General features: G+C 46.9%; 1 protein-coding gene across 1 annotated transcript in view; it reads right to left on the bottom strand.

The window, feature by feature from the left end:
- The window catches only part of ADAM12 (ADAM metallopeptidase domain 12), a 324,442-nt gene that overhangs the window by 27,809 nt on the left and 283,928 nt on the right, over positions 1–12,705 (bottom strand). The window contains exons 15-17 of the mRNA XM_032882097.1: positions 5,262–5,370; positions 4,956–5,154; positions 2,786–2,863 (exon numbers count right to left, since the gene is read on the bottom strand). Of these exons, the coding sequence (XP_032737988.1) occupies positions 2,786–2,863; positions 4,956–5,154; positions 5,262–5,370 (386 nt within the window). The remainder of the gene's footprint in view (positions 1–2,785; positions 2,864–4,955; positions 5,155–5,261; positions 5,371–12,705) is intronic.

Here is a 12,705-nt window from a genome sequence, read left to right as displayed (position 1 = left end):
GGGCGGTGGCAAATCTCTGAGGGCTAATTGGCTACCACACGGAAGCAAAGGCCCTGTGTCAGAGTTCCCTCAAGCACTGAATACACAGGTGGGACCAGAGCCCAAGGCTGCATATGTAACAATCTGCCTCTTGGCTGCGGTCAGGGCAATGCTGGCAATTGGGGGGGACATCCACCGCTTCCCACCCCTTTTCCCTCCATCAACTGCTATGTCCTCGTTTTCTTTTTTTTTTTTCTTTTTTACATGTCCTTTTTTTCAATTCAAAATCTCCCCCCGCCCAATGACCACAATGAGAAGCCCCCTCCATGGTAAGAAGCGACCCCGCTTCAGGGCTGCAGAATCCGAGCCCTTGGCCATCCCAGGCCTGACAACCTATGGGCACAGCCATGCCTCCTGCAGACACAAAGTTTGGAGAGGTGGTGGACCCGCTCCGATGTCTCATGCCTGCAATGCCCACCTGCCTGGGGAGTCTCCCAGCGGCCCCTCCTTGCCTCTCAGCCCCGCGGACTGGCCACAGCCGACCAAACCCTGGGGTCCTCGTGGCGGGAAAGGGGTGCTGAGAAAGCAGGAGGATGGGCTTCACTCTGGGATAGGGGGCCAGAGTCCCCCAGGGAGGGGCCAGCTCCAGCTCACCTGGTTAGCAAGGGTGACCGATGGAGGCAGCTCCCCTAGCCTGAGCTGGCCGTCAGACCCGCTGTCATTACTGCGGAACTTACGGAGCTCCTGCACGCGCAAGGGGCACAGGAGCTCAGAAACAAGAAGATATTGTTTCTCTGAAAACTGGGGGCATGCTGTGGGCACACTGGATATGGGCAAGTCGCTAAGAAGAGCTTCTGACACATCTGGAATGTGTTGCCTGCGAATGACCCTGCAGGGCTGCTCAGACCAGGAAGGATTCCGCAGTCAGGTTGCTTCTGAGCGTCCCAGGTTCTCTTCTGCTTACAGAAGTGAACTGTGCATCGCAGATGACGGGCTTTGCGTGGTTTACATAAGTCCATGCAGACAGCCAGACACCCATCCCAGAGGCCTCAGCCCTGTATCCGACTATTGCTGGATGGGGCTGAACACATACTTCTCTATTTAAGGCAAAAAGAAGATGTTTGGAGTAGAGGTCTCATTTGTGATGTTTTCCTGCTTTCACTGACTTTTTTGTTGCTATTGATGATCCAAACATCAAAAGCCCCAAGTGGGCACCTGGGTGGCTCAGTGGGTTAAAGCCTCTGCCTTCAGCTCAGGTCAAGATCTCAGGGTCCTGGGATCGAGCCCCGCATCGGGCTCTCTGCTCAGCAGGGAGCTTGCTTCCCCCACACCCCCGCGCCTGACTCTCTGCCTACTTGTGATCTCTCTCTTTCTCTCTGATAAATAAATAAAATCTTAAAAAAAAAAAAAAGCCCAATTCCTTAAAATAAGACCAACAGTCCAGACAACCTGTGATAAGTTGGAAGCTATATTCCTATAAAGTTAAACCCCTGCAGCATTGATGACCGAGTGGCCCGGCCTGTGCTGACACTGAGCGTCTTGCCTGTCTCTCAAAGATGCTGCTGCTGACCTACCACCTGCCACACACCTGCGAGGATTTGGGCCCGGCGCTGCCCACTCCGTTTTGCACAGTCTCCCAATGCAAACTGGAGTCAGGTGCCCTTTTTGCAGCTGGCAGTAGAAAGACTGGCAGCTTTGCTATCCCCTTTGGAGGCACAGCGGGTGAGCCTGGTCTCACTCGGGGAAGGCTGTGGTCAAGTGACTCATCACCAAGTCACGGCAACTGTTCTGTCAGTGTGGGCCTTTCTTCTCCAACATGTGGATGGGAGCCCAGGGACGCTGTCAGGTGAGGAGCCCAGGGTCCGCCCCCAGCATGCCTGCTACCTGGTCACGTGACCTTGGACAGGCACTACTGCCTCTCAGTCCTGGACTCCTTCATAACGAGGCTGCACCAGACCATCTCTTAAGGCCATTAGAAAGAAATCTATGATCCAATGAAGACATAAAAGGATTTTGTTTTATATTGACAGCTACACTCGCAGTCAACAAACCGGCCAGAGATGGCATTGTAATCCTTCATGGTTAGAGCACAATCGCCATTTTATGAAAACCCCATAATTCTATGTTAGAATCATTGGTGAGTGTCTGCGAGTTTTAAAAATAGAATTGGGAGCATGATTTCTGCAGAGAAGGTTTCAGAAAAACAAATGAACCCCTGGCATGGCTAATCAAGATTAATATGATTCCCATTGGAAATAATTAAGCCCATCAGAAAAAAATAAATTATGTTTTAAACAGTCAGAGTCCTCTTCTCTCCTAAAAAAATTCTCTGAACTAAAGTAACCACTTTCTTTAGTTGAAATGCATTGTGTGAGATTTCAAGAACACGTCATCAGTATGTTCTGTCTCCCTTGGTTTAACTGCTTTTGGAAGTGTTTCCGTTCAGACCCATGCTCTGAATCTTGGTCCTTAAGAGGGACAGCTCTGTTTGAAACCATAAGGCAAAATCCTTTACACAGGAAGGTGAGTTTTAAAACTACTTTGAAGATGACAAAGTCCCTTTTTTAAAAATCACAGGACGCTCATCTGAGAGATAATTACGGCTCCATCTGATTTTCTTTGTTAAATAAAAGTCACATTTCTCCTGCTATGTAAAGGTCAGAGAAAATTAGTGTCTTTAGAAGAAAGCACGGAAGCGACAGCTATATTTTTTTAGAAGTTGCGGATTGCAGAATCCTTTACAAACGAACGATTTGGTGCTTTGCTTGCTAGGGACAGGCTACAGGAAGCCCACTGGGCTGCTCACCCCTCTTTGGTGACACTGCTTCACACACTCCTGAACGCCAAAGACGCTTGTGTTTTGACAGCGACGATTGAGGCAAATCTGCGGAAGGAGGAAAACACGGTAAACGTCTCAGCCCCTTTCCAACTATACACACCATATCTGTGATCTCAAAAGGGAAAGCAAAGAAAAGTTTGAGGAAGATGATTTTCCTTCAGTTCCTATGGGGACAGCACAGCGATGCCCTTTCCATCTAACTCTGACCTGGATTTGTGCACCTGCTTGTGGACTTGGAACATTTCATCACTCAGGTCAATGTGCTTCATGTGGTTTCGTCAATTAGGAGATGAGGATAACTGATTTTTGTTTAGAGCTTGCAACAAAACCTATGAATTGCGGCATCTCCACCCCCCCCCCCCCCTGACCCCCCCACCTGCTCCTTCCATTGAAGATAAAGAAAGAAGAAATGTACCAGCCCTCGGCCTGGGGTCTGTGCAGACTCAGAGACTCCAAGAATCCAGGTCCAAGTACCTTTTAAAGGAGATACTGACACATGAGAACGTTTCCAAATTACTGACCCACAAGCACTGTCACTGCCACAAACCATCAAGGAAAAGGCTCCATGGAGGAAAACAGACAGTTCCCTTGTGTTTATCAAGCCTTTGCAGGGGTGGTAGTTTCCTAAACCATACCATGCTGGTTGTAGGAGTGTAGTCTCATCTTAAAGGTGCCTAACATACTCCAGACTCATAGGATCAGACCCTTTATTTCCTCTAAGATGTTACAAATCAGTGGAGGCAGAGGAAGAGAAGTCTAATTTTTAGATTGCAGAAGCATTTCTGATCGAGTAGAACCTCCCTACGGGAAGTTCGCACGAGTGACACACTTTGAAAATAGTGCCAGTTGCCCAGGACAACTCCCAGGGCTGCTGGGAATCATGGCCAAGGGGACTGTCACATTCCAGCTGACAAAAGAAACTGAGGTTACAGAGAACGCAGCAGGACCCGGGTCAGAACCCCTGCATATGGGTGCCGCTCTCCTCTCAACCCACGAGCAATGAAGGCCAAGGACAGCTTTCAAAGAACCCGTGTTCTGCGGGAACGGAGATGGAAGTGCATTTACTCTTGCACATGGAGGAAAAAACTCATTGACAAATTGAGGCCTTGGAATTTCAGTGTTCAGATGCACCTGGTTCTGGCTTCTGGCTGTTCAGACTACAGTTTAAAATAGGAGTGTCATTCTAATGTCAATGCCAGAAAAGAAGCTGACATGTGTGGTTAAGGAGACCCCAGGAATGTACATCGTGTTTCATGTACCATCATCCCATTTCCTTCGGGACAAGGCACTTGTGGCTCAGAGTATATGACTGAACGGGGCTGAGGGCACAGAATTCTTGCCCTGGGGACTTGGCCACGGAGCTGAATCTATCTTTCTATTTTATGACTTTCTATTCTGTGACCTCCATGTTCGTGAATGATTTCATAATCATTTTGAAAGTGGAGGTCCTTAAAAAAGGTATGTTGATTAATCCTCTTTCTTAAAATGTTTTATTAACTTGCTTTCATTTAGCCTGACGAGAAAGTCTGCTGAGAAAAATCAATGTGGCAGAATGTTAAAAAGAAACCTCAATTTCTTGTTTTGACTTCTCATTTTTGACTTTCTTTCTAAACCCCCAAATATCCCTGTCCGCTTTTCCCCCTGCTCTCCAAAAGACCTCCCTTTGGCTTCAAGCTGATTCTCTCTCTCTTCCCCTCTCCTATTCTCTCTATGGGGGGTCTCTGAAAATACATATGATTTCCCGTTCTGTCCAGGTGAGAACAAGCCGTCACTGTGCCAAAAACCAAGGCCGCATTTCCAAAAAACAATATAATAGGCTACTGTGTTTGCTTCCAAAGTGATTTCCTGGCTGGAAACACTCCTGACGTCCAGAGTGTAGAAATGACTTACTAACACTCAAAGACTGAGAAACCGAGCTTGATTTTCCCAAATCTGCATCTCCATGGTTAGGCCAGGATCTAGGGTTTATTAACTTTGCCTTCTAGGTGCAAAGAACTGGATTCCAGAGACAAAGTTCTAGGAAGGAGTAGATTTAGGAAAACAAACCGACCTCTTGAGTCAGTTCTTGGACAGGACGTTTCTCCACAGGCCCCTTCCAGACTTAAATTTATGATGTGAGGGAACATGTGGGTCTTACTTTTCCATCTGCACACTTGGTGCCGGCAAGCACAAGCCCGGGGTCCGGGAGGTCATCCCCCAAGTACACGTGGGTCCCGCGGCACAGAATCCGACCTCCTTCCCGCAGTGGGATGTTTGTTTCTATGGAGACGGCATTGGTACCAATGACGGGCCGGCTGGCACCTCCTTGACACTGGATTTTTCCACATTTAGCATCTCTGCAAGGGCGAGAACAAACAGTCCCCAAAGAGGGCAAGTCTGCGACCGGCTCTGAGCCACGTGGGAAGATCAAAGCGATGACGTGCTTGGGCGGCGGGTTCCGTACCTCATCTCGCATTTGGCAAATGAACTCTTGGAGTCCTTGCCACAGTTGCCGTACGGGTCACCTGCAGAGTTGACTCTCTCGAAGCAGATCCCGGGGGCAGGTTTAGCACCTGAAACAGAAGTCAAGCAGCACTTTTACCTCCTGCAAGGGTTTCTAATAACTCGTCGCTGACTGGTGCTGGGATTTCAGGTTAAGGGGAGATGGGCTTGGTGTGCAGAGAAATCATGCCTGCACCTTGGCTGGCTCCTGAGATGAGCGGGCCAGGGCAGCCTACCACCCTCGCCTGGCGTTGCTCGTGGTAAAGCCTGCATTTCCTAGCTCACTCTTCTCTAGGGCGGCTCTCTGGGCCCAGGGTGCGCAGCCTTTCAGGAGACGTGGCCTGGCTATGGGACCAGACCTGACCCAGCACAGAAAAAAGGGGGCTAGCTGGCCTCAGGCGCAAGGGAGTGTGCTCTCTTTAATGGCATCTCCTACAATTCTGGTGAGAAAACTCACGCTAGAGCGGGCTCAAAGGAATAATGATGACTATGGGGGGATGCAGGGAGAGAGGGAGGGAGCAGACAAGCAACACGGAGATCTTACACAACATTTTCAGTCCTATAAAGCTCCCTCTGAGAGCAAGCCCTAGCGTCAGTTAGGGCCCATGTTAGCAAGGCAGAGAGTGCTCTCAGAGGCCAGGGAGGGACAAACCCCACAGTCATTTTGCACGGAATGACAGTGCCCAGTAGAGAGGCATGTGGGATCCAGGGAGCGCAGGACATGGGCATTCCTAGCACATCTTTTGGCCAGGGAAAGAGTGACCTTGTGCTTTGGAATTCACACGGCCAAAGCTTTGGAGGGTTCTTAGATCCTAGGCAAAGGGACACCTGTTGAAGACGATGTGAGAAATTCAGGAAAATGGTCTATACTCTTCAGAATAAACTGTGTCTTGTGGCGTGGGCTTGACCCACCTTCTTTCCTATACTGGTGTCCAGGTGGGTGCTCTTTCCGGTAACCTTTCCAACTGCCAGGATGCCCACTTCCCAGAACTCACTCTGCCCTTCGCCTTTCTCTGCACCCAACTCTGGGGAAGCTCCCTACACTTCCCAAGGTGACAACTGACTTATCTAAGATACCAGTCCAACGATGGACAAGGGAACAGAAGACATTGTTATTTCTAAAAATTTCTCTTTCTTTAAACTGCACCTGATTCCTCTTCATCAGGCAGGAGCAGACACGACCCCCCTCTCATTTAAAAAGCAACAACACACAAATCAAACCAAACAAAACCCTTGCAACCGTTGAGATGGGCTGTGGGTTCAGCCATTGGCCTCTGCGGTGAGGTACCGGAGTCCCCATTGGCCTCTGCGGTGAGGTACCGGAGTCCCGAACCTCTCACTTGCCCATTCTCTGTTTTTTTTTTTAAAAACCATGTTGAGACACCTCTCCAACTCATTTTTAAGGGCATGACGGCAAACAGGACACAGTTCTCGGTCATGGGAAAAGGCCAGGTCTCTGGCTCAGAAGCATCGCAGTCTTTTCCTGGCACCCTGGGTTCCCATTTCTGCTCGCAGCGTGGTTACACCACTGACCCGCTCAGCTTCTGCCTACTACAGGTCCATTTCTTCCATGTCCTCCCGCCTTATTCTTGTTCCTCTACCCACTGCAGGTGGGAAGATGGGGAGGGCGTGTCGAGCCTGTGTTCTGTTTGATGGTACTTTGATCAAAATACCTGGATCTAATTGATCAGTTTTAGAAAAACTGGCATCTAGAATATATCAACAACTCAATGGTTGTTTGTGTATTCGCATGGACTCAATGTACTTGTTACTTGCCTGTCTGGTTTTCTCTTTCTCTCTCTTTCCTTCTTTTTCCTATTCTTTCCTTCCTTCTGTCCATCCGTCCGTCCATCCAACCTCCCATCATGTTGCACACTTCATTCACACACACAGTTATCTGGCCCTCACTATCTGCCAGGCCCTGGGGGTGTAGGGGTTGACCACTGTGGACAAAGCCTCCTGCTTGCTCTCAAGTTGCAAGGAAAAAAGCGCAAGCAAATGAGTATCTTCCTCTCAAGTCCCGGGTTGGGGAGTGTTATGAAGGAATCAACCAAGTCGGAGGGCCCAGGGGGCTGTTGCGTTAAGCAGGCTGGTCAGGAAAGAACTCTTAGAGGAGGGACAATGAGCTGAATTCCACACCTCAATCCTACCAGGGATCCTAAGAGGCAGGTCTCATTATCCCGTTTTATGGACAAGAAAACTAGAACCCAGGAGGTTAAATATGTGGCTTAAAGCCAGGCAGCAGGGCTGCTGGAGGGTAGAGCTCAGCCTGTCCTCTCTGGTGCTCTGAGGTGTATCAAGGCCCCACCCGGTCTAGGTCCTGCACGGGCCTTGGGGACAGAGAGAAGACCTGAACTGCATCCGCCCCCATTGCTGAGTGGAGAGCCATGCTGGTATGCGTGTGTAGACAGGGCAAGAGCTGCAATGGATACTCTCATGCCGCTCAAGTGATCCCAGACTTAGGCGGATGTGAGATAGGGAGCTCCTTCTACGTGCTGTAAGGCCGATGGAAAAGGCTTCAGTCCTTCTTTCCCTGCCTTGGAAGACCCGCCAGGATAAAGGAGCACCAGCAGGTCCTGGCAGATGCTGAGCTCTGGAACTGGGGAGGCAGAATTGGTATCTCTCTGCTACTGATGCTGGGTCAATGCTTCATAGGGTCTGTCATGCTTGCTCTTATCAAGTAATTTATCCACTGGGAAATGTGGCCACTTTAAAAATAAAAAAAAAAACAAACCTTGCTGCTATTTGAATGTGTTCATTGATTAATTTGTTTTCCTGGTAGGGAAAAAAGAGATAAAAGAGATTTTATACATGCGTGTGTGCATGCGTGTGTGTGTGTGTGTGTGTGTGTGTGTGTGTATGTGTAGAGATTTCCAAGCCGTATCAGACACACGAGCTTGTGAATAGCTAGAAGGTAGGATTGGAGGAGGGCTGGACTAGGGTGTGCAGAAGGGTAAGACGAAGAAGGAAAGAGACCAATTGCCACCATGATTTAAAACAAAGGGGAACATTTTATGTAGGAATACCACAGAAAGTGGCTAAAACAGGAAATCAAGCAAGGGGGTACAAATAGTATTTAAGCAAGAATAAAATGTTTAGAAAAGAAAACTAATGCTAGGTCACTGTTTGGGAACCTGGATCTGGAAATTTGACAAAACTGGGTCTTCTAGGGCAGGGTACCTTGGGATTCTAATGGCCCACATGTCAGTGGGCTGTCTGGCCTGGAAAACCAGGTGTGTGTGTAAATCCCTAGGGGCAATAGAACAGCATTAGTGTTTTCTGATAACTGTGAAGTGCTGTGTGTGTCCCAGTAGGTCACAACACATTTAAAGAGAGTTGCCATTTTCCCAGAGAAATGGCCCAGAAATGTTGATGGCAAATTTGAATATGTGAATTTTTAGCAACATGGATGACAGAGTCCAAAGTACTACAACATACTATCCATTAACTTGGTGAAAAATATTGAAAAGTCCCATTTTAATAAAGAAATATTACTTTTTCTTTTACTCTCCTATATCATGAAACAAAGCTACTCAACGTCTTTACATTTCTCTTTGGTCTCAAGGTCTTTGGTCGACTGATCTTTGACAAAGGTGCCAAGAAAGCCCCACGGGCAAGAATAATCTCTTTAACAAATGGTGCTGGGAAAACTGGATATCCATATGCAAAAGAATAAACCAAACCCTTATCTTCTACTGCTGCAAAAATGAAGTAAAAAATGGAGTAATGACTTAAATGTAAGACTTAAAACTTATAGTTTCAAGAAAATATAGGGGAAAAGCTCCTTGACATTGGTCTTGGCAAAGATTTCTTGGACATGACACAAAAAGCACAGGCAACAAAAGCAAAGATAGACAAATGGGAATACATTGAACTAAAAAGCTTCCTTACAGTAAAGGAAAAATAATCAACAAAATGGAAGGCAACCTACAGATTGGGAAGACATGTTTGTAAACCATCTATTTGACAAGGGGATAATACACAAAATACATAGGGAACTCCTAGAACTCAATAGCAAAAAAAAAAAAAAAAAAAAAAAAGTCCCAAATAACCAGATTAAAGAATGGGCAAAGGAACTGAATAGACACGTCTTCCAAGGAGACATAAAAGGGCCAACAGTTACACAGAAAGACGCTCAGTGTCTCTGATGATCAGGGAGATGCAAATCAAAAGCACAATGAGACATCACTTCATATCAGTCTGAATGGCTAGGATAAAAAATAAAAGCAAAAGATAACAAGTATTGGCAAGGATGTTGAGAAAAGGAAGCACTTGTACCCTTGTACCGTACATTGTGGGGATGCAAACTGAGATGGCCTTTGTAGAAAACAGTATGGAAATCCCTCAAAAAATTAAAAAAATAGAACTGTCATATCACCAGTGGTCCTACTTCTAGGTATATATCCCAAGGAGCTGAAATCAGCTGAAATCTGGAAGAGATTTCTCAACTCCCATGTTCACTACAACTTTATTCACAATGCCCAAGACATGGAACCAAACTGTGTCCACTGATGGACAAATGGATAAAGAAAACGTGGTAGGCACATAGAGCGGAAGAGGACTCAGCCTTAAAAAGAAGGAAATCCTGCCGTTTGAGACAACGTGGATAAGCCTGGATGACATTACCCTAAGAGAAATCAGTCAGATACAGAAAGACAAATACTGCACCATCTCCCTTATATGTGGAATCTGAAAAAGTGGAACTGATAAAAGCAGAGAGTAGAATGGTAGTTGCCAAGAGCTGGGGAAGGGACGTGCTTGGGGGAGGCATTAGTCAAAGAGTGCAAAGTTTCAGTTATGCAAAGCAACTCCTAGAAATCGACTGTACAACAGAGTCTACAGTTAATAATACTCTTATGCTATGCTTAAAATTTTGCCAAGATGGTAGATTCTATGTTAAGTGTTATCTCTCTCTCTCTCTCTCTCTCTCTCTCTCACACACACACACACACACACACACACACACACACACGAAGAGGCTAGGAAGAAACTTTTGGACATGATGAATGTGTTTCTGGCATCGGCCATGGTGAGGGTTTCTTGGATAAGTGTGTATTTCCAAGTTCATCAAGGTGTGTGTATTCAATACCTATGGCTTCTTGTATGTGAGTCCAGTTGAGTAAAATTGTTAAAAACAAGTCTGTTTCCACAGCACATCCTCTGTACTTCTAGCTCATTAGAATGCTGACCTTTTTATTCTGTTGTGATGCTGTCACTGGAAATCTTATTTTTAGGTACAACTACCCACTCTGCCAACAGGGAGTCTTCTGATTTTGCTTTTTTCTATCTGCTCAGCAGGTGTATGTTCATGATCTCCATAGCCTAATCATTTGTCCTGTTGCTCGTCAAAGTGATCTTTTAAAAGCTTTTTTACCAGAATGAAAAAAAAGTGGAGGCATGAAGTGACACCCTAGGCATAATTAAACAGGTGAAAAATGCCCTTGTCTTTTCTTAAACCCAATTTTGTCAGTCAACCTCCATGAACTTCCTAAAAAGCACGGACAGATGTTCATGAGGTCCGCTGTGCCTTTCTGACTGGGCTGTGAGAATCAAAAGACATGATTGAGAGATTAAGAGGTCAGTAATAAGCCATTCTTTCCGATGCATAGATTTTTGGGGGTTTCCATGCTTTGTATCTGGGCATGTATGGGATCTAAGGAAAACAATGAACATTTATCACGCTTCAGTTGCTTTCGGAAGGCTCCCCGCCCCCACTTTGGTCTCTATAACCAGCCAGGCTGCAGAGTTCGAAGAGCAAGGGTCTAGGACTAAGAATAACAGTCTCCCAACCCACCGCACTCTGGCCGGACCCCTCCTAGGACAGCCTGTGCAGTGGGAGAGGCTCCTGGCAGAGCGCTCTGTGCCACAGGCCATAGACTGGGTCCATGGTGGATACATGCCCAGGGCGAGGTAAATTCACATCTCCCTCAGAGCCTGACTGCTGGAGCTGGCTGGCTGAGGCTCCTGGGCCACTGTGTTGCCTGACATTGCTGACTGCATCCCTCGGGGCCACCTCCCATCACTCCCATCCCACGAGGCTGGGGTCCACCATCCTTCTCTTGTCCATGCCATAGGAGCTGTCCCCTTCTTGGATTTACCACACTGGCTTCTCTCTCTCTCTTTTTAATCTTGTGACGTCCCAAGTCTCTGGCCTCACTGTCAAAACCCAGGGGACAGGGGTGGTCCCTCAGGCCTGCACAGAGCAGATGTGTGCCAAGAATGAGTGACTGACGAGCCGCTGGGGAGAGAGTTTGGGGAAAGCATGTTCTGCCTCAGCTGCCCTCCCCAGAGGAAGCCAGTTGCAATTTCTGTAGAACAAAGCATCTTGGGTAGGTGAATCCTGTCCCCTGGCTCATCTTTCCCACGGCTCTGGATTTTCACTTACACATTTACATCAAAGGAAGTATTACCATGCTGTCCAGTGAAGAAAGAAGATAGAAGGTCATCAGGAGACAGGTTTTACAAATATAGGCGAAGAGAAGAAACCGTATGGGCAAGACAACCAGAAAGAGGGCTCGGCGCTGACCCTGGGAGCAGAAACAGCCCTTGCATTCCAAGGACACATCATTAAGGAAGAAGAACACAAGCCCCCAGAGACAAGTCCTGAGCACCTCGGCTCAGGCCAGTTCCGAGAGTGGAGTAGGGGCCAGCCAAGTGTTTCATGGGGCTCTCTCACTTAGAGACAGAATGGTCGATACTTTCAGAAGCGTAAATGACTTCTCTCCACTGGGAAGGGGTTAGGAACGCACAGAGACTAGGGTTCAAAGTTGCCACACTTAAAAGTGTCTGTCTTCACGTTTTCACAAAAGAGACTTCACGTCTGTCTCTTGGAAAAAATGACAACAGTGTTCTCATTGCTACCACCACGGTGCATCAATTTACAGTCTTTGAATTCTTAATAACACTTAGAGGTTTTGCCATTATCCAAAGATAAAATTTAGCCTTTCAGAGGGAATTTTGACATCACCCTGTATTTTACAATTACACAGAAAGTGAAGGATTTTAATTACCAGTTTTATCTTCAGAGGGATAAAACTTATATTTGTAATTGTAGTTTGCAAGTTCCAATGCCATTATGTCTTTTGAAAGAGAGATGATGACATCTTGCATTAAGCTCACAATTTACTTGATCTAATCTTTTCCTTAAAATGACTCTATTATGCAAATGCACTTCTCGCGTTTGGGCGCATGGGCTCCTCCCTCTCTGTCACTAACTGTCCCACCCCCACTTCTCATACCCACAGACAAAGCCCCTCTTTGGCAAAACTGAAGGCTGTCCCATTGTTGTTGTACTTCTCCCTTTCTCTACTCCAAACTGACCTTTGCATTCAATGGAAAATGAAGCCCAAATGAACAAGTTTTATCACTTCCTTCTCATGCTGCGGGAAAAAGGGGAGACTCTCCTG

This window comes from Lontra canadensis, unplaced genomic scaffold (assembly GCF_010015895.1).
Source record: "Lontra canadensis isolate GAN:19392208 unplaced genomic scaffold, GSC_riverotter_1.0 scaffold79, whole genome shotgun sequence".
NCBI classification, from domain to species: Eukaryota; Metazoa; Chordata; class Mammalia; order Carnivora; family Mustelidae; genus Lontra; species Lontra canadensis.
Note: the sequence above shows the minus strand (reverse complement) of the source record. Positions and strands in the feature narration are given on the sequence as shown.